We start from the raw sequence: 23,070 nt of genomic DNA, 5'->3' as shown, positions 1-23,070 counted from the left end.
TTTTGTTAACTAAACAGGCTTTTGTTGTTTTCACCAGGCAAGGGGGCTGTGTCTTGCCCAAGGTCACACAGCTAGGTCGGATTTGAACTTAGATCCTCCGGACTTCAGGCCTGGAACTGTCCCCGTTGCTAAATTTCCATGACTAAGGTCCTTTTCTTTAAGGGCCATCATTTTCAGCGCATCGAAGCAACTTCTCGCAGTCCTCCTTAACAGGCAGGCCAGGCCCAAGGCTTTTCTGGGCTGGCTTCTACGTTCTTTCCGAAAAGGGCCCACGATGATCTTTTGAATCGTCTCGCGCGCAGGCTGAAACAGTCTTCCGGGCACAGTCTCAAAAGATTACTGTATTCCGCCCGAGCCGACCTGGGGCGGCAAGCACAGGATTTCCGCTTGCGGCTCCCTTTCGGCCTGGCCGAGACCTCTCCGGACTGCCAGTTTGCAACGCGGGACGTGGCCCGGGCCAGCGTTCTCACTGACTGGCTGAGTCACTGAGGCCCCCCACCCCCATCGTGCAGAGTCCGACACGTCCATCAGTCTCCTGGGCGTGGTCTGGATCGCTGACCCTGGAGAAAGGTGAGGACGGTCCACCTTTGGGGAGGAGCATGGGGCGCGGGAGGTGGTGGGGGTGGGGTGGGGTCCCCGGGTCGTCCTGAGAATGTGCTCTCCTTACAGGCTTCCACAGCGGGTGGGGGGGGGGGGGGGGGGGGGCTAGGCCGCCTCCCCTCCCACACTCTCCACCCAGTTTCGGTTCAGTCGCTGCTTCTTAAGGTGGAAAGTGCAGGGGTCTGGCAGCCTAAAGGCCTCCCTCCTGTTCTGTCCTTTTACAGTCTCGGATTCTTCATCGGGAAAAGTGAGGGAGCGGGACTTGGATGGTGGAAAGAGTGCCGGGGCTAAGTCAAGAGCCTTGAGCTCCAAACCTCTCTGTGTGTCTCAGTGGCTTTATCTCCCTGGGCCTCCCTGCAAAATGAAGGATTGATGGCTTCTGAAGTTGTACCTATGATCTTAAAAAAATCTTTTGATTGGTCTCATAAAAATTCTTTCTACTTTGAAGTTTATCCATTGTACTTTGGACAGTTTGAGCCATGAAATACTAAAAAGTATAGCATCACATATACCACAATATCCTGTAATGCTGGGAATTAGAATTCTTATATCTGCCTTAATTCTTTAGGATGGCCCCCAAAATGATCTTAAAAGCCTTCTTCCTAGTTCTATTCCTTATTTATTTATTTTAGTTTTTTAGTCTTTGCAAGACAACCGGGTTAAGTGGCTTGCCCAAGGTCCCACAGCTGGGTAATTATTAAGCTACTGGTGTTCTATCCATAGTGCCATCTAGCTGCCCGCTTCTTCCTAGTTCTATTATAATCACACTGATGTTTAGGCCAGCTTAGTAATACAAGGAGAAAGCCTTGTACAACTTTTGCATTACTTCAGAGACACATTTTCATTAGAGTTTATAGACTATTTTTCCTGCCTATTGGCATATCAGAACTGACTCCCTCTTAGTACCCCTTAGAATAAAATGCAAGCACACCTTGACCCAACTCCAATTTAGGTCTGACAATTTGAAAACAGTACCACAGGGATGTGGACCAGAATCCTGGACCATGAATCACAGAAGGGGCCCTAGAGCAGCACTTAAGTATTACCCTTCTTTGATATCTTTTGGTTGAACTTATGACAAAGTCAAGTTTATTGTAATATCATCATTCATTAATACCCCACAAGTGGGTTTTTCTGTATGCATTCTGGGTAATACACATGCACAATTCCACCAAGACTATGTGACCCCCTCTTAGAAACAGTGCCCCCTACACACACACCTGTTGAAAACAATACCTTCTGACCCTTTAAAAACCCTGCCTTCCTCCACTAAATTGCTAACTTCTCATGTGAGGAATCTGCTTGTCATTAATGAATGTCATTGCTTAGTTTCAGTGAAGGCTTGAATCTTAATTCTTCAAACACTGGGACAAACAATCTTACCTCATCAAGAATATTGCTATTGTTGTTCAGTCTTGATCCCATTTAAGGTTTTCTTGGCAAAAAAAGACTGAAGTGGTTTGCCATTTCCTTCTCTAACTCATTTGACAGAGAACTGAGGTAAACAGTTAAGTGACTTACCCAGGGTCACATAACTAGTAAGTGTATGAGACCAGGTTTGAACTCATGAAGCCCAGTGTTCCTGATTCCAGGCTAGATGCTCTTTAAAACATGTTAAAAAATGAACCCAAAGCACTAGGGTTTAAGGATTTCTTGGTGTGCATAGAGATCAAGTTTCCTCAGGAATGGAAGCATCAGTTATTGTTCCAAAAAACTGGTCTCAATCAAAGTTCATAAAAATTCTTTCTGCTTTGAAGTTTATCCATTGCACTTTGGACAGTTTGACCTATGAAATACTAAGCAAGATTTTTTAAAAAAATCACAACACCTCTACCACAATATCCTATAATGTTAGGGATTAGAGTTGTTAATTCTTTCCATGGCCCCAAATTAAAAACTATTCTGTAAGAGAAGAAATGGAAATAGATAGTTTCAGGGGTAAAGCCAGTACTATAGTAACAAAACTAGCCCTGGCCTGCCTTCTGAGACTTAGTCCCACAATTCTAACTGCTTATTAGATAATTGAAATGGATCTCCCAAAGGCATCTTAAACTCAGGGTCTCCAAAACAAAACTTGTCTTCCTAAATGCTAATGTTTTTAACTTTCCTATTTCTGTCAATGGAGTCACCATCCTACAAGTCCCACAGTTTGTCCATTTTGGTATTATCCTTGACTCATCATTCTTTCTCACTCTACCATTCACAATCAGTTCCCAAATCTTGTCAATGTTATCTCTATCCCCTTCGGTCCACTGACATGGTCATCTCATCATTCTAGTTCAGACCCTGACATTGGACCGTACTATTGTAAAACTGTATAATTGTTTTGCTCATTTCAAATCTCTCCTTTCTCCAATATAGTCTCCACCAAGTAAATCTCCTAAAGTGTAGGTCTGATCATGTTACTCTCCTATCCAGTAAATCTAGGGACTAGATCTTCATTCAAATCACCACCATTTTACCATGTGTGACCCAAGGCTCTCAGCTGGATTCTCTTCTCTTTCTTTATTATTTCACTGGGCAATTCCATTGATTTCTGTGAAATGAGTTATGCGTATACTGATAATTTTCAAATAGATTTCTCCAGCTCTAACCTTTCTATTGACCTCCAGTCTCACATCTCTTACTAACTATTGGACATCTCAAACTAGATGAATCACAGACATATTAAATTCAACATGTCCAAAGGGAATAGGCAGAGAAAAAAGAGTATTAGTATCATAGAATGTCACAGTGAGTAGGAACTGAGAAATGATCAAACCAGTCCACTCCTTTTTTAAACTGATGGGCAAATGTTTCTCTTGTTATGTCAGGAAAGATCTCTGCCTATAAGTAGGAACCCCTGTGGGAAGTACACCCCAGGGATTTGGAAGAATAAAGAAGTACCAAGATGGTTAATGCTAGTGACTTGAACCAATGGAATCTTGTATGCTCAGTCTCTGACCCAGTTAGAATGACTTATCCTGAAGGTTATCTACAAACTTCTTATGTAAAATGGCTATTATATTTATTGCTTTCTCAGTAAGTAGGGGATGGAGTGAAAGGAAGGAGAGAATTTGCAATTGGAAATAAAAATTTAAAAAAGTTTTAAAAGAAAATTAAAGAAATGTAGTCAATTCAAAACTAAATCAACAATTTTTTTTTCTTGAGCGAATGATTGTTCTATAATAAAGTGCCCTTTGAGCACCTACTTTTGAGTTAACTCTTTCTTGATAGACATAGGGAAGCACAGTTTGAGGAATAAATATACAGTGGATGAGTGCTTCAGGCAAAAGGGAGGTTCTTATCTCAAACCCACCCCCCATCCCCATTGACCATTTTTTGTTTGTTGCTTTGGAGTTTTTTGGGGGGGGGCTGTTTTTGCAAGGCAATGGAGTTAAAGTGACTTGCCCAAGGTCACACAGCTAGGTTATTATTAAATGTCTGAGGTCACATTTGAATTTAGATCCTCCTGATTCCAGGGCCAGTGCTCTATCCACTGCGCCACCTAGCTGCCCCCTCCTTTTTTTTTTGTTTCTTAATGAAAAGCTCTGTTCTGGGAAGACTTGATCCTCTTTGTGTCTTTAGTCAGGGAAGGAGATGTGGGAGTCATATTCTGTGGCCTTAAAAACTCTATCTCAGTTGAGTTTCTTCTATTCTTTTGCTCTCTTTGCTGACCAACAGAATGAAGAGTTTATTTCTAGCCACCTTCACTTAGGTTTTGCATCCCTGTCTGTCTTTAATGCCTCATTTCTGAGGGTCTCCCCCCCAAAGTCCCCTCATGTACCTTTTGACTGTATCTCCTACAAAAATATTTATGACCAGCTCTGCAAGCTTGTTCATGGACAGCTTACCTTTCCAGGAAGGTGATTCCCTGATTCTCTTTATTATAACCAGGTACTGATGACTTGGGCATTGACTCTAGATGTGTTTCTTAGTAATTCTTATTCTCTCCATGAAGAGGAAGTTCAGAGGAAAAAGCTTTCCTCTCTTGATTAGACTGAAAACTACTGAGATGAGCATTTAGACTGGTCAGCATTTTGCTTTTTTATGATAATTACTTTTGTGACCTTGGATAAGTTACTTTCTCTTTCTAGGCCTCAACTTCCTCACCTGTAAAATGAGATAATTGGATGAGATGATCAGCTCTCTATCTGGAGATATCATGATCTCACATTTCTGTAGGGTTTTCAGGTTTATAAAGCATTCTTCTCATAAGAACCTGTGTTGGTTCCTGGGGGGGGGGGGGGGGGGGGGATAAAATAGCACTGTTCCTAGTTCCCTAGTAAATTATAGACCCAGGACTCTGGAGGCCCCCACTCTTATTCAGCAGGACAGGGTACAAAATGTAGACCTTAGTGCACTTGATTTATGGACAAGACACCCAGCTTTTATGGACTGTTCCAGACTATCTGGAACCTTGGTGACTTAGTGGATACTGATACTTAGTGGGACTGAAATCAGGAAGAACTGAGTTCAAATTTGGTCTGAGACAAGTTGCTTAATTACTTTTTGACTCAGTTTCTCATCTGTAAAATAGTGATAATAACAGCAAATGTCACCCAGAGTTGTTATGATCATCAAATTAGATAATAATTGTAAATACTTAACAGGAGAATAGTAAGCATTATATAAATGTGAGCTATTATTGAATAAATGATAACCTATCTGGACTCCAGTTTCTTTATTTATAAAAAAGAGGGTGTTGGACTAAACAGTGTTGAAGGTCCCTTGCAGTCCTAAATTTCTGTTATTATTAGAGTTGTAGAAGTTAGAGTTAGATGTTATCTGAGAGATCATTTAGTTCAACACTTTTTTTTTTTGCACATAAGGATACTGGATCCAGAGGGAAACAACTTACCTGAGGTCACATAGTGCATCACATACAGTAAGTGGCAGAGCTAGGATTCTTACTCAGTTCACTCTGACACCAAAATGAACTCTTTCAACTAACTGTCCCAAGACCCATGCTCTTAACAATATAAATTAGAGAATTATCCAACTGACAATCAAAAGGACCTCAGAAGTGATCTAGTTCACCCCAATCATTTTATAATTGGGGAAACTGAGGCCTAGAGGAGTTGAATGACTTACCTAACATTATATAGTTAAATGATAGGACTGAGTTTCAAAATTCATGTCATCTGACTCCAAATTCAGGAATGTAGCTCATATATCCATGAATCCTTTGACTTTGATAGCATGGTAGCAAGAGGCAGCTGGGTGGCACAGTAGATAGAGTGCCAGGCCTGGAGATAGAAAGACTGAAATCAAAATCAGCTTCAGACACTTACTAGCTGTGTGATCCTGAGCAATTAACCTCTGTATACTTAAACCATTGGAGAAGAAAAGAGCAAAACTTTGGTATCTTTGCCAAGAAAACCTTTTGTTTCTGGAGGTCCCACTCTTATTCAGAGGAGCAGGGTCCGAAGTTCACGGGGTCACAGAGAATCAGAAATGATTGAATGACTGAACAATGACAGACCCAAAAGGAAATGCATGTGACTTGAGGATGACCATGCAGAATAGTCAAGTGGTTTTTCTTTTCCTTTAATTTTTCATCTGAGTCATTGCAATCCTAGGCAATTTGGACTTCTTGGGCAAAATGTCAGTGCTGACTCAGGATTTATAAAACTCTATAGTTATTTATTATCTATTTTTTAAACTGAAATGAGCCTTGTTTCTCTTAACAAAGTCCAAATGAACTCTCTTTGTAACACCAGAACATCTGAAGGAAAGTTCAGATTTTGAGTCTTTTAATTCAAGAGTTTATCTTCACCAAGACAGCCATTCAAATAGCCAGATGATGGAAAGATTTTTTTTTAAAACTTGCATCTGACTTTTTAGCATTTGCACCAGCTGTGTGACTCTGGGCAAGTCACTTGATCTCCCTTTGCCTTAGTTTCTCAGCTGTCAAATGATCTGTAGAAGGAAATGGCGAACCAGAAGCATTATCAAGAAAACCCTAAATGGGGTCACCAAAAGTTAAGCATGACTGAAACAACTGAACAATAAATCTTTAGAAGGAGGTAGTTAAGAAATTCAGTGGATAGAGTTCTGGGAAGGGAGTCAGGTAGACTTGAGTTCAAATGTGACCCCAGTCACTTGCTAGTTGTGTCTTAGTCACTTAATCTCTGTTGACCTTCATCCATTGGAGAAGGAAATGGTCAAGCATTCCAGTATCTTTGCCAAGAAAAGTCCATGGATAGTATGATTCACAGGGTCATGAAGAGTTGGACTTGGTTGAATGACAACAGTCCTTAGATTGTGATCCCTTTAGAAAGTCCTAACAACAAACTTAAACTCATCTTTTGGGAGTTTCCATATACTTGTTCCAAGGTCTGTCCTTCCAGCAAATTCCCCCAAATCTAATCTTTCTTCCCTGTGACAGACTTTGGGTACTCAGGTATAATTTCTCATTGTTTACCTTCTTGAGCCCCAAAGGTTAACTTTGGTTAAGACAAACCACACTTCTGAGTTGTTTATTCAGGATCTTAAAATACAGGTTTTTTCATTTGCCTAGGGCGAGGGGAGGTGGAATTCTTGTTCTGTACCTTTCCTTTTCCCTGAGACAAGAACATTAAATAAAGTTAAGGGAAGACTTCAGAAAGGAAGTACAGGATGTTGCTGGTCAGGGTTTGGAGGCACATGGCTTAAGGGATGGAGATATGATATATTGTCTCAGTCTTTTTCCATGACTGTTAGCGGAGCTGTTAAGAATCAATTGAACCAGACCTTCACTCAGAAGGGACCTCTGAGATGACCTTGTCTGGCTTCCTCATTCTACAAGGTGGAAACTTGGTTCTAGAGAAGTGAAAATACTTGATCAAGCTCCCCAAGTTGGAAAATGGCAGAAGAAGGGTCCTCCAAATCTAGCTTTTCTGACTCCTACCCCCTTGTGCTTTCCTTTAACCTTGGACACACATGACCTAACTACTGAACCCTGAAACTCTGGGCAGCAAATTTCCTTATTTAGCTAATTTCTGAGGATTTTTCACAATGGAGTTCCTGTCCTCAAAAGTAATGTGAAATTGGAGAGGCTAAGGGGAGAAGGGGAGAGAGAGAGAATATGGAAGCAGGTAAAATAATGAGAGGGAGACAGATAGAGACTGAGAGACAGAGAGAAGGGAGAGTGGCAGAGACAGAAACAGAGACAGAGACAGAGACATGATAGAGGGAACCAGGCACATGGGAAACAATCTCCTGGGCCTATCTACTGAATCTTGAAGTCTCTCATTTATTAATATTTTATATAATCAGCTCTGTTTTTAAATTTAGTTCTCTAACCTTCCTCCTCACCTTCTGGAAGAGTCCCAGAATTTTAGTTTTAGGAATTTCTAAAGAATTTTGGATGTATGGAATAAGAATTTTTGAAGTGCTAAGCACTCCATCCCTGGTTAACCAGTCAACCTCTCAGATTTCATGTCTACTCTTTGCCCAACATTGCTCAGAGTGGTAGAAAAGGGAAGGTGCCATTTTCAGGAGGGTCCTTTGGGTCAGGTATTATGTGAAGTACTTTCCTGATATATTATTTGATCTTCACAAGAGCCCCAGAAGGTAGGTGCTTTTATTAATCCCATTTTACAGTTGAGGAAACAGAGGCAACAAGCTAAATGGCCTAGGATCACACAGCTGATAAGCTGTTGTCCAGTCATGTCTCACTCTTCATGACCCTTTTTGGGGATTTTTTTTTTTGACAGAAAAAGAGAACTGTTTTGTCATTTCCTTTTCTAAGTCATTTTGTAAATGAGGAAACTGAGGCAAACAAGGTTAAATAACTTGCCCAGAGTCACACAGCTAATAAGTATCAAAAGCTGAATTTGAACTCAGATTTTTCCAACTCCGATCCTTGTGTTTACCCACTGTGTAATTTCACTGCCTCTGACTTTCTAAGTTAAGAAACATTTTAAGCTAAAATTATTGATTTGTAATTTTGTTATCACCTTTTCTTTTATTACATTTCTTTTTTCTTCAGTGCTCATAAATAAAAACACAAATGAATGCAGAGAGGAGAACTTAAAAAAAATTAACCATTTTTAAAAATTTAATATCACTGCTTTTCCTTTCTCCAAACTTCCCTTTCTGCTCAACCTCTGTCCCAGATCATTTCAACCAACTGTGACTGTATCTTCATGCCCTCTCCCTTTCTGTAGTCCATATGCCTTTAAGAAGAACTGGGGCCCCTGCTTTCTGTTCTCCCAGAGTTTATCAGTGCTCCTCTAGCTTCACTTATCTACAGCAGCTATACCCAAAGCTAACTCTTCTGAGGGAAACTGAGCTAATTGGTTTTTGGGTTTTTTTTTTATCATATTAGCTCCTGCTGCATTTGCTCATTGTATTTTTCTACTGTGTCTTCTCAGACTCTGCACTCAATCCCAATCTTCAACAATTTTGCCCAACACAATTCCAATGACTCCTAAGACCCAGGTAAGTCATACATATGCCCCAGAAAATGTCATCCTTGTTTGTTGGGTGGGGTACCAGAGAAATGCTATCTGAGAGCTTTCCCTTTGTTATCATTCTCTGCCTTTTGATAGGGCTTAACTTTCTCTTGTTTTCAGAAATAACCCTTCTTTTCCCAACTTTAATGCTAACCTGACAGGAGCCATGGAATAGTGGGTACATTTCCGAAGGACTTGGAATGAAAAATCCTCTCTACCTTCAGAGAAAGAACTGATGGAGTCTTAATGCTGATTGATACAATATTTTTTATTTTTTTAAGTTTCTTTATTTTTCTTGCTTTTTTTTACTCTTTCTTTCATAATAGGATTAATATGGAAATATGTTTTGCATGACTGCCAGTCTATAACCTCTATCACATTTCTTGAGTCTTCTCAGTGATGGGGGAAGGAGAAGATTTGGAACTCAACATTTAAAAAAAATGTACTGGGGAAAATAAAATATGAACTAAAAAAAGAAAAAAAGAAGAAAACTGGTCTAAAAGTCAGGAAGAGCCAGGTTCAAGATCTACCTGTGATACACACTGTTATGTGACCCTGGTTAAGTCATTTAACCTCTTAGGCAATATTACCTCTGTTATTACCAGTTGCAGAGAAGGTTGAATAAAGGGAGTTTTATCATCTGGAAATTCCTTATGCCAGTGAAATCACAGATTCAGTTCCAAGTCTCCATCCTTGGTTAACCAGTCAACCACCCTGATTTCTTGCCTTCTTTATGCTCAGCAATGTGATCAAGACATGGAAAAAATAAGGCAGGTTCCCAGTAGGCTCAACCCCAGAAAAAATGTGAAGTGTGTCTTGTTCTTCCTCCCAATCTCCTTTTTCAAGCCCTTTCTGCTTTGTACCATTCACTCACCAGCTTTGGATATCTCATGTGCTTTTCTGACCCCTGTCTCCACTTTTTGCTTTGAGATTATACTTTATTGTGAACCAGTCACTGAGTTAACTTCACACCAGTAATTTGTATTTAAACCTTTGCTCCAGATGAGAAATGAAAGACATATTATCTCCCCCTACCCTTGCCTCTCTCACCAAAGGAAGGAGATAGAGAAGTCAATTTTAAGAAAACTTTTGACATTTTGCCCAGTTTGGTCTTGTCCCTGCCCCCTTTGTCCATATTGTTTAATAATGATAGGAAATGGTAATATATTAGTGAAATTCTGCACATTTGGAAGGAAATAAAGTTCATCAGAAAGTGTGTGTTGCCAAACCATAATATATCCAGGAACAGGGAGTCATTGCCTTGAAAGTCATCGTTAAAGGAGTGGTTGAGTTTGATGACAGGAGGACTCTTTACTCTTCATCCTTTCTCAAAAACACAAGTAAAATTGTACATGTATAATATCATGTATATCAGATTGTTTGCTGGGGGGGAGGGAGGATGATAGAAAAATGTGGAACTGAAAAGCTTGCAAAAGAATGAATGCTGAAGATTATCTTTGTATGTAATTGGGAAAACATTTTTTTAAAAATACTGGTAAAACTGTATTGCCTCATTCTCTTCCCCTTAAAATTCTCAATTATTATTATAGCTAAGCAAAATAAATTGATTCATTGATAGCATTTGATAACATAGAACTCAGTCTTCAATAAGCATGATCCTTTGCCCATAGAAAGTCCTTTATAAATATCTATTGAAGAAATGAATGAATGACATAATTTAGTCTACTACTGATACTGTGAACTACATATAAATTGCTGTTATGTATTATTAATAGAGGGAGTGTCTATACTGGAAGCAATGAAATCACAGATTTGGTTATATATATGTACATGTGTTTGTATCCACACATGTACAGCTATGTCTTGATTAATGCAAATAACAAATCCTTGGAAGGTTGCATTTATTCAAATTTGTGCTATTTGAAATTACAATTATGTTACATAGGATAATTGTCTCCAGGAAGAGGTATGCTGAAGGGTATATGAATAGCTTCTAAGAGCCAATTGTTAAATTTCCAATGTAAGTATTTATACCTTGAACATCAGCAAATTCAACATAGTAGGACTTGATTTATTGTTTTGTTGATTGTCAAGACTTAGAAAAGTAAGGAAGAAAATATTAATCATGCAAATGAAATTTAAAAGTTGAGACATTTTTTTCAGGGAATTAGTTGTTAAATATTTACATGCACATCCCAAGTTCCAGTCTAATAAAAATAGATAGCATGAATTCTAGTATCCCTTATTTGTACTGAAAAGTTAATTAATATATTCACATTATTTGGTAGTAACCCACATCTTCTAATACCAAATCCAATGTTATTTCTACTAGATTTTGCTGTATGGTAAGTATATAGCCAAATAGCCTCCTCCCTATTCTTCGCAGACAGAAATAATTTCTTCAGTGTTGTTTTTGTTCCTCTCTTATTTGTTCTTTCATGTTCTATATTCTGTTACAGTTTCATGTTTGATACAGAATAATGAAAAGGGTTGGCTCATGATCCTTGGGTTCCTACTGCAACCCTTCCACTAATTAATTGTGTTACTTTAAGCAAGCCACTGACTTTTTCAGGGCCAAAGTTTCTTTCTTTATCTGTAAATTAATAGATTCAGACCATATCTAGCTAGGATTTATTGTTATTGTAACCACTAAAATTATTATATACTATTAATAATATCTTTGTTATTCCTATAATGTACTAGGCTGAAGATCCCATAAGGTGAAGGGGCTATATACCTTACTTATATTTTTCTACCCCATAATGCTTAGCATATTCTATTGCAAATAGAAAGTATTCAATGAATAGCTCTTTAATGAAAGAATAAATGACAGAATTTAAGGTCAAGAAGGAGAAAAGGGCTCTAGATTTGAAGTCAGGGTACCTGGGTCCAATCATGGCTTTTCCCTTTATTAGCTGTGTAACTTTGTACAAGTCACCTTTCTTCTCTCATCCTTGGGTTCCTCATTTGTAAAATGGAAGGTATTGAATTATATGATCTTTAAGGTCCCTTCTCAATAACTACCAATACCAGTCCTAATTATCTGAATGATTGAGTCCTTACCAATGCTGATAATTCAATTGGTTTTGTGAACCAGTGGTGGTCTGTCATAAGATGGCTTTCTAATATTACTTTGTTTTGTAACATTTAAGATTTCATTTTAAAAGAAACTCCTATCCTATCTATGAATGCATTCCTTCCCATTCTGAAATCATTGAGTTTCAGGACATTTCGAAAACTCCACCTTGTGGTGAACATTATTATCTTTATTTCATTGCTAAAAACCAACAAAATCCCCCAAAACATCCTGTAGAAAGAGGATAACCATGTTTGCATTAACAACCTCACAAGATTATTTTAAGAAAATATTTTGTAAATAAAAAAAGATTTATATGATAATAATGATAACTTTAAAAACAAAGGAAAGAATAAGACATGATCAAGTTATACAGAAGCTGATGGGATTGATTATCAAGTCAAGTTGGTCACATGGTTGTACTTCAAATATTCATTTATGTTCATAGTTTTTATATTTTATACCAAATGTGAAGTAGGGACTGTGGGGAAGAATAACAAAGAAGAATTTGCACTCTCAAAGAGTTTAAAATCTAGGATTTTGATGATCTCTGACTCCTGTCCAGGTTTGCCCCTTGATCCATAATCCTGTTTTGAGGAAGGGGTAATTCTTTGAGACAGAGAGAGAGAAGAAAGAACCAAGTACCCTTCATCTGATTTCTGTATTGTTCGCTCCCCCTAAGTCCTGAATCTTTTGGGAACTTTAATGGGAAGTTGGTCTAGCTCCTCTTCTCTTCCATTCATTCAAGAATACAATTTTGGCATCCTACTTTAGATACAAGGCACTTCCCTGTGTTTACCTTTCCATGTTTTAAACAAATATGTTAAATAGCCACCTATATGGTGTGGTATAGTCAAAAGATTGCAGGAGCTGGAATCTAGAGATCTGGGTTTAGTTCTGCTATTTATTAATTTGAGACTTTGGGCAAATGACTTAAATTCTTTGGCCTCAGTTTCCTCATTTTTGAGATTGATGTGTCAGTTCTTGCACTACAGCATAATTCTTAAGAATATTGTAAGAGAAGCACCTTCTCCCCTTCCTTAATTTAAACAAATTCTGAACTTTAGCAAACACAAATTAAAGTAACATTTCCATATTGCAAAGTTGAACTGAAACCACATCTATTAAATATAGCTTACAAGAAATTCAACATGTGACTTTCAAAGTCGTCCTTCTTGCCAGCCTTTCCCTCTGGACTGAGGCAAAGTCCTTTGTCATTGCTATAAAAATGGCAGTCATTTCATTTGAAGTGAAGAAAGCCAAACCAAAAGAACAGTTTACAACAGTGATAGCAAACACAAGCTGCCCTCAATACCCTCTTAACTAGATTAAAATATAATTGGGAAATATTTAAGAAAATAAATAAAAATGCAATAGAACATAGATAACACTAATATATGGTCTTCTAAATCAATATGCAGCCAGCAAAGATCCTTATATCCAATTCCTTATTTCTATTTGAGTTGACTTCATTGGTTTACAGGATGACTATAATAATATAAAGGAAAATAATGCTAGAAGAAACCAGAATGCAAACCAATAAAAAAAAGACTAATCCTGACTCCAGTAATAAAATAATACCTGATAGAACTATATAATAGTAAAACATAGTCAAATATTCCTTCAACCTTTTAGGATGTATTTGTATGTTCATACATGTATGGGCATGAGTTTAAGGTTTTTCTGAAAAGATAAAGGGAAATGGTAAGAGCCAGGCATCTTGAAGACAAATTAAGATGCCATTAAAGAAATCCAGGTATTAGATCATGTGAGCCTGGACTGTTGTAGTGGTAGGGAAATGGAAGAGAAACACTATAAACAGTCTTTAGAAGGAAACAGTGATTTGACTTAAACAGGTCAAAGGAGACTCAAAGATTTAGAGCCTTTGTGTGAAGCAAGAAAACTGGTTCAGGCAAATTGCCTTCTGTAAGGGGTGGGGGGAGGGAAGTAAGATTGGGGGGAAACTATAAAACAAAATAAATAAAATCTTAAAAAAAAGAAAACTGATTCATTCTTTGATCTGTGTAATTTCAGGAGATAGGAATACACATAAGTGGAAGTATTTATCAGAGAGAGATGGAGGAATGGAACTCTGCTGTGGGAACAGAATTGGACATGGAGATTTGTACATGTCATCATCAAAGAATGGATAGTTGTATATATATATGTATATATCACATATTTGTTTATACATATGTGTGAATGTATACTCAAATACTTAGGTATATTCCTAAGATGCTATGAATATTGGGGCTCAATAAAACTCAGTTCTTGGTTTCCTGAAAGGCCATTTGTGCATACCTGTATATCAGCATACACATATGTATGTGTGTATATCCAGATAGATAGGTATATATGTGCAATACACATATAGATTCATATCAGCACACACATGCACATCTACATGTATAGCTATATCTATATGTGTCTACATCTATGTATGTACAAACATACTCTTGCCTATAAAGATAAGCATTATATATAGTTATTTATGTAGGAGACCAAGTATGGAGTCTTAGTGAATCCTAATATTCATAACAATTTTTTTCCAGCTAAAAGAAGCTATGATGTTTGGTCCTGAGAAGGATGAAAAAAGTGTGAGAAGGTGGTCTTAGACTGTAATAAGGAGGCTATTGTTGACATTGGAAAGCCTAGAGAAAGTGATGGGATAGAAACCTAATTTTATGGTGGGGAAGAAATGGAGGCAGGAGGTAGAGACTAGTCTTCAGTATAATCCATGTCAGTAATTTGGGAACATCGGGGTTTGAGGGAATTCAGTCCATGGCAGGGGGAGGTTTTAGAAAGTGATAGTTTGAAGGGACTGAGAAAATAGGGTGAGAAGAATCAGAGAGAACTGAAGGAAGAGACTGGGGCAGATAGACAGATTCCAGAATCCCAGGATACCCATCTTGGATGGGACCACTCAGGGCATCTGTTACAACCTCTGCTCAAAGCAGAATCCCCTCTGCTATATCCTAGGCAAAGAATTAGCCTTTATTTGAAGTCTTTTTCACATTTTCTTTGCTAAGAGAAAGCTATCTTGGAGATTTATACACAACTGAAATGAATGAACAAATGCTGTATTAATTCTTATGTGGTATGAATTCAGTGTCTTTCTGGATAGTCTCTGGCTTTGATGATAATGAAGATGATAACTCACATTTATATTGGCTCTTAGCTTTTTAAAAGAACTTTACAGGGGGCAGCTAAGGTGGTAGAGTGGATAGAGCACTGGCCCTGGAGTCAGGAGGACCTGAGTTCACATTTGGGCTCAGACACTTACTAATTACCTAGCTGTGTGACCTTGGGCAAATCACCTAACCCCACTGCCTTATTTAAAAAAAAAAACAAAAAAAAATGAGCTATAAGCATTCTACTAAAATTCCTTTCATATAAAAAGCATTTTACACGTATTGTTTCTTTTGATCCTCATAACCTGGGAGGTAAAGTTGAAAAAACTGAGGCAAAGTGATTTACCCAAGGTCACACAGTTAATAGTATCTGATGCTGGGTTTAAAATCAAACATGCCTGACTCTAGGTCTAATGCTACAACCACTGCTCCACTAAACTGTTTGTGAATACCCTTCTAAAATAGCGCTCCAAGAAGCAATGCAATAGTACACATGTACTGGTCAAGGTTGAATGCAGTTGGACATCACCTTTCAACTATTGGATTTCTGAGCATGATTCTATGCCTTGTTAGCTTTCTGACCCATCTTATAGTATCATTAACACATACCGAATTATATGTTCATAAGACCCCAAGAACTTTTTCAGATAAACCAGTGTCTTAACTCTTCTTCCCCATCTTGTATCAATGTGGATAATTTTTGATATTAAAATGTAAGACTTTGCATATTTCTGTTTTCAGTTTCATCTGAAAAGTTTGGCTGATTTGTCCAATCTTTCAAGATTTTTTTTGTAGCTTGACTCTCCCATCTAGTCTGTTAGGGAACTCTCCCAGCTTTGTATCTTCTACATATTTCAGTATGCCATTGATTCCTGTTTACAGTACAAATCCAAGCTCTTTGAAAGGTCAGGCGGGGCGGCTAGGTGGCGCAGTAGGGGCGGCTAGGTGGCACAGTGGATAAAGCACTGGCCTTGGAGTCAGGAGTACCTGGGTTCAAATCTGGCCTCAGACACTTAATGATTACCTAGCTGTGTGGCCTTGGGCAAGCCACTTAACTCCATTTGCCTTGCAAAAAACCTTAAAAAAAAAAAAGGTCAGGCTATCCAACTACTTCCAAATACATATAATTTTTGCTATTAACTATCCCACATTTCTTTATCGTTTTAATGAGGTTACATTGGAGTCAGGAAGAATTAGAAGGTCTAATCCAACCTCAGACACTTGATATTCACTAGTTGTGAGACCTGAATCAAGTCACTTAACTCTGATAGCCTTGCCTTCAGGGCCATCTCCAGTCATCCTGATTCATAGCTGGTCACTGGATCCAAATGGCTCTGGAGGAGGAAGTGAGACTGATGACTTAGCACAGTCCCTTTTACTCAAATCACATTCATGTGCTTGTCATGGCATCATCTCCTTGATATCATATTCTTCGAGAATGAAGGGCAAATATCAATGAGATTACAATGAAATATGTTATCAAATGTTTTACCAAAAGCATAGCCTTCCTTGATAAATCCAGTGAGTCTGTCAAAGAAAAGAAGAAAAGAAAGTATCATCAATCTGTTATTAAACCATGCTGCTTCTTGGTGATCTATCACTACTTTTTTTTCCAAATGTCCAATAACCATTTCTTAAATCATAGATTTAGAGCTAGTCTATAAAAGCCATTATACTGAGAGGGAAAGAATGCAAATATTCTAAGACCTATTTTACAATGGGGTCTAGAGATACTAAAGAAATGACTTGCCCAAGACCTTACAGCTGCTGAATCAGATCTGGGACTCAGTTTCAGCCTTCTCAATCTTAGCTCTCAGATCTTTGCACAAGTCCCAGATTTTCATTTAGTTACAAAATAGACATGCTGAAGGATTTCCAAGTCTTAATGATTTTTCTGTAGAGAATAAAAGATCTACACATAGTTATTCTCTAGATCAGAATAGGAAGAAAAATAAGCATTTAGTTCCAAAGAGAGAAAAACTGGTTTAAGTGGATGAGAAAAAAGAAAGAATGAAGTAAGATTGGTATTTGTCTATTTCTCGGATTGTGTCAGATTGGGTTAGGTTCCTATCCACACTGAAACAAAGAAATCATTCAATTTTTACTCTATATAAACTGCAAACAGTCAGAAGACCAGTAGAGGGCACAATTACTCTAATCTTTGAATTCTCCACTTTCAACTCTTCAGAGGGGCTGACAAATAAAAACAATAGACAGGTTTGTTGTTTTCTAAATACGGTTTTTTTCTTTGAAAAACTAAAATAGTTATGAGTGGAATATTTCCAGTAAAACCATAACATGGTTAATATTCCGTGAAGTCCTGTCAGGGTTAAGAACTATTAAGGAAAACAAACTATTATTATTATTCTCAGTATTATCATTATTATTATTATTATTATATTGCTAGAAAAACTTGCATTACAAAGGAGACTCAGAGCCACCCACTTTATGATGACCATTTTTGCTCACTGGGAGGATAATCTAACCATAGACATTACTTCATTAAGATAGTGATGAAGGTCCCAAGTTACTTCACCAGCTGGTGGGGAAAATATTATGAAAACATTTCATTCTTTTCTCTGTGTTTGTTGCTGGGGCAGAATTTCCACAAATAAGATTGTGCCTCTGGAGACTCAACTAGTAGGTTAAAGGAGAAGGTGGTTGCGGGGGGGGGGGGGGGGGGGGCCTGCATTAGGTTGCTTGACTGTCCTTTGGGTGCAGCTCTGACTTTGACCACTTTTGGTGTAAGGTTTTTGAGTCTGCCCTTTCTTGAGAAAGACAATAAAGACTTGTTTTGCTCGGACCCCATCTCTGAGAATTTCTTTTAGGGTAAATTATCCCACACAGTTACATTTGAACCCAAATGACTATTCTGAAATCCTATGATGTGTCAAAGAGAAAAAGCTAAACCTGATATTGAAGGCAGTGAGTTTCAGTAAAAAGGCACACTGACCCTAGAGTCACAAGTCATATTCCACCTCTGATGTTTGTTATTTCTGGGACTTTTGGTGAGTTACTTAACCTCCCTGTGCCTCAGTTGCTTTATTTGAAAAGTGAGGGGGTTGGCTCAGATGGCATCTGACATCCCTTTTATTTATTTATTTTTAGTTAACCTTTTCCTAAAAATGAGAGTACTTGTTTAATATTTTATTTTTCCCCAATTACATGTAAAAAAATTTCTGATGTTCATTTTCAAAACTTTCAGTTCTAAATCTGCCCTCTCAACTGCTTCTCATTGAGTAAGCAAGCAATTTAATATAGATTAGTATAGTCACACAAAAATCTTTCCATAATAGCCATGTTGTGAAGGAAAATATTGACCCTTCCCCCCCCAAAAAAAAAACCCTCAAGAAAATAAAGTTTAAAAACTTATTCAGATACCATTAGTTCTTTCTCTGGGAATGGATAGCATTTTTCATTATAAGCCATTCAGAGTTGTCTTCGGTCATTGTATTGCTGAATCATCCACAGTTGATCATCATACAATATTGCTGTTATTTTGTACACAGTACATTTCACTTTGTATCACTTCATGTAAGTCTTTCCAGGTTTTTCTGAGAGCAATAGTATTCCATCACAACCACATACTAAAATTTGATCAGCCTTTCCCCAATTGATGGGCATTCCCTTAGTTTTCAGTTCTTTGCCACCAAAAAAAAAAAAGCTGCTATAAATATTTCTGTACATATAGATTCTTTTTTGTCTTTGTTTTTACATCTTTTGGAATACAGACCTCATACTGGTGTTGTTAGGTCAAAGGGTATGTATGATTTTATAGCCCTTTGGGTATAGTTCCAAATTGCTCTACAGGATGATTAAATTAGTTCACAATTCCACCAACAGTGCACTAATATCTCATTTTTCCCATCTCCCATCAAACATTGCCTTTTCCTATGAGGAAGTACTGAGGAATCTTTTAGCTCTAAACTCTATGATTAGGAAGGAGAAGACCTTAAGAAAACAGAAGAAGGATGAAGAAATGAGATGATCTGTCACTTTCAACATGAGTCAGATCACAGAGTGATGGAACCAAAACTCTTACTTTTTTAAAAGAAAAGGAAAAATTTGAGTTCCAAGCAAATATTTTTACAAGTAAATTTAATTTTTAATGAACCAAAATTATTATTTTTTCTTACCTCCCCTACTACATTTGAAGGGGAAAAAACTTTACCAACACCAATAAAATCCTTGTGACAAATATGCTTGTCTAAGTAAAACAAAATTCCTGCATCAGTCATGTCCAAAAATTTTGTCTTTGCTGAGTCCATCTCCTCTCTATCAAGTTGTTGGTAGTATGTTTCGTCGTGAGTTCTTTGGAATATTATTGGTCATGGCATTGATTAGAGGTTTTAAGTTTTTCAAAATTATTTGTCTTTTTGGTAGAGTTGTTATTGTATAAATTATTCTCCTTGTTAAAAGCATATTTTTAAAAATAATATCTTAATTTTTTCCAGTTACATGTAAAAACCACTTTAACATCGTTTTTTAAAAATTCTGAGTTCAAATTCTCTCCCTTCCTCTGTCCTCTTTCCCTTCCCTGAGACAAGTAATTTGATATAGGTTATTCATGTCAAGCAAATTTCTTAAATGAGAAATCAGTACAGTTTGTGTTCCTGCAATTTTTTTTTTAGAACTAATGCTAAACACTTAAAAATCAAGATACCTATTTGGCAAGAACTTTTTTCTTAAAAAAATCACAGGACTCAAGTGATCAAGGTGCTAGCTAAGAGATCCCTGTTAGAATTTTACTTCTGTCAATTGCTAACTTTGTAATCTTGGTGATAAATTACTTCATTTTTCTAAGTCTTAGTTTTCTCCTTTGTTAAAAATGGGTTGTGGGAAAGTTAACTATTGGTCCAATCTACCTCCCAGGACACTTGACAGTCAAGTGAAATATAGATATGCTTTGTAATGAATAAATTCATGAATAGGAAATGGTATGAAATCATGTCTGCTATACTCTAAGCACAACATTGATTGCTCAGAAATGGAGAATATCCAGAATTCCTGATTGTCCATCTGTGAATAGTAAAAACGATGTCTTCTTAGGCTTATGGAGTGGTCTCCTATGTGGAAGGCGGGGATAAGAGTCTCCCAGTTTGAGAAGATATGGATGAGTTGTAATTTGGAGGAATGGCTCCATTACTGAAATCATGGATCTATCAAAGTATGAGCATATTGCTAAGTGGCACAGCAGATAAAGTGCTGGATTTGGAGTCCAGAAAACTTGAGTTCAAATCTGATCTCAGTCACTTATTAGTTGGGTGACCCTGAGCAAGTCGCTAAACCATGACTTTCTCGGTTGTTTCATATGTAAATTGGGGATAATACTATCTCTCTTCCAAGACTGTTATGAGGATAAAAATGAGATCATACTTGTAAAGCTCTTGGAGAAACTTGAAGGTCACACAGTTAGCAAATAGCAGAAGTAAAATTCCCACCAGGATCTCCTAACTCCTTGATAACAAATGTTAATTGTTATGGTTATTATGGTTGTTGTTATATGATCGTATGCACTGAAGTAAACTCAAAACATCAGTGGATATTTAACATCAGGTTTATCACCATTTTGGTGACTTCTAGCTCTTAATTATTAGAAATTTTTTAAGGTTTTTTTTTTTGGAGGGAAGAGAGGATAGTATTGCTGATATATTTTCATTCATTTTACATGAAGCCATACTTTTATTCACTTCAGGGAAATGGAAATTTCAGACTCCCCCCCCCCAACAGCCCCAAAATTCATTGTCCCTTTACAGTGTTTATATGGAATAAGCCACCATAAACCTTTAGAAATCTACTTTTCTGTACAAGGGTTTGCTATCCCCTATTTTCTTTTATATGGTCTAGTCTCCATGATCATCCACCTTTTATCTTCATGCCTTTGTCCTGGCTATCCCCCATGTTTGGCACTATCCCATTTCAAAACTACCTCTTAGTTCCTCCAGCTTCAAGCTCTGTGATCTACAGGAAGTCTTTCCTGGTGTCCCCAACTTCTGGTGACTTCCTTTCCAAGGTTACCTTATATCTACTTTGATTATAGCCTGTGTAGACCTGATAAGGAAAGCCTATTAGGATATAAACTCCTCAAGGACAAAGATGATTTTTAGTTTTCTTTATATCCTTTGAGCTTAGCAAAGTGCCTAATGCGTAATGACCACTTGATAAAGACTTAGTGATTGACTGATCAATTCATTAGTGCTCACAGTTTTATTCTACCAAAGGGGAGAAACTAAGTGGCTTCTTTTATGAGACCAGACACAGCTAAATCTTCATCTTCAGTAGAAAGATAATAGTTTGTAAATGTATTAATAGCTTTTCACTCATTGCTTAGGATGAAGGATGGTTCTCATCAAGAAAAAAATGTTTAGTATCAAGCCAGTGAGACCAAGGCATCTACCTCTGCCTTTTAGTAAACAATGTCAATGACAAAACCAAGTCTTAAAGGTGAATTCTCTTCACAAGCATTGAATCTGTCATTAAGTCCATGTCAATCATAAATGTGTTATGAACTTTGGGTCTGAGGTAAGAGAAACTGGGCTCCAATCTAATCACCACCTCTTGATTATCTGGCTTTCCTTGGACACATCATTTAACCTTTTTGAGCCTCAGTTTCCTTATCAATATAGTATGAAGGCTTTGAACTAGATGGCTTTTGAGACCTCACCTCTAGTTCTATAATTGTGATCCTATGGTCTCCAAGAAACAGCATAAAGGTTTAGGACATTTTGAAGGGGATAAAGCAAATTTGAATTAATAAGATTAGACTAAAGTATAGCTAGGCTGAATATAGAGGATAGGATGTAAAGAATTTATAAGACCATTTGGATGAAATGCAAGCCTTAACAGGGTGCTATACCTGGAAAGACTTGTATGAATTGATGCTGAGTGAGATGAACAGAACCAGAAGAACATTGTACACACTGACAACAATATGGGGTGATGATCAATCTTGATGGACTTACTCACTCTATCAGTACAATAATCAGGGACAATTTTAGGGGATCTGTGATGGAGAATACCATCTATATTCAGAGAAGGAATTGTAGAGTTTACATGAAGACCAAAGCTGATTATCTTCAATTTTTAAAAGTTGTCTTATGCATTATGCTATCTCTTTCTTCCTTTTGGATTTGATTCTTCTCTCAAACACATTCAGTTTTGATCTATGCCTATCATGGATGCAAATGTAAAAACTATATCAAATTGGGCAGCTAGGTGGCGTAGTGGATAAAGCACAGCCCTGGAGTCAGGAGGACCTTAGTTCAAATCTGATCTCAGACACTTAATAATTACCTACCTGTGTGACCTTGGGGCAAGTCACTTAACCCTATTGCCTTAAATAAAAATAAAAAAGATTTAAAAAGAACCAAACTATATCAGGTTGCCTTCTGTTGGGGGGGGGAGAAAAAATTGTTAAAACTCAAAACCTTGCCCAAAAATAACTGGAAGAAATTACCATTATATGTAATTAAAAAACAAATGAAATACTTGTATAGTAAAAAGGTGCTATAATTATCTGCTACTATCTCTACTGCTACCATCTCTACCACTATCATCACTACCACCAGCACCACAGACCTTATTTGTCATCTTAAATTCTGAAATTCTTCAAAATGTGAAAGAGTAGATTTCACTCTTTTAGTGGTTACTTGGGCAGTTTATGATTGGGCAACTTATATTGGAAGAAGGATAAAGGAGAGGATGAAGGGACCAGGTCTGATCCCAGGGCATAATATCAAGTAATAAAACCCTTTGGTTCTTTTATTGGTTTTAGTGTATTTATCCAAGAAGGAATTGAGGCATCCTTCTGCTTGAGGTTGTTGCCTCAGAACTATGGAGCAAATCTTTTTTCTAGGGAGATGGAGAGATAGGAAAAGGAAGA

General features: G+C 37.5%; 1 protein-coding gene across 4 annotated transcripts in view; it reads left to right on the top strand.

The window, feature by feature from the left end:
- The first annotated feature begins 287 nt into the window (after positions 1-287).
- Positions 288-23,070, top strand: part of BLVRA (biliverdin reductase A) — a 48,754-nt gene continuing 25,971 nt past the window's right edge. The window contains exons 1-2 of one of the 4 annotated variants that reach the window (XM_074198324.1): positions 288-570; positions 8,940-9,006. In XM_074198324.1, coding sequence (XP_074054425.1) covers positions 8,989-9,006 — 18 coding nt within the window. In that variant the 5' untranslated portion in view covers positions 288-570; positions 8,940-8,988. Of the gene's footprint in view, positions 571-7,766; positions 9,007-23,070 lie in introns of those variants that run through there. The other 3 variants (XM_074198323.1, XM_074198325.1, XM_074198322.1) reach the window with 3 other exon arrangements.

The sequence above is a fragment of the Macrotis lagotis genome, chromosome 8 (assembly GCF_037893015.1).
Source record: "Macrotis lagotis isolate mMagLag1 chromosome 8, bilby.v1.9.chrom.fasta, whole genome shotgun sequence".
NCBI classification, from domain to species: Eukaryota; Metazoa; Chordata; class Mammalia; order Peramelemorphia; family Peramelidae; genus Macrotis; species Macrotis lagotis.
The sequence above is the reverse complement of the archived record's forward strand: the minus strand, read 5'-3'. Positions and strand labels throughout refer to the sequence as shown.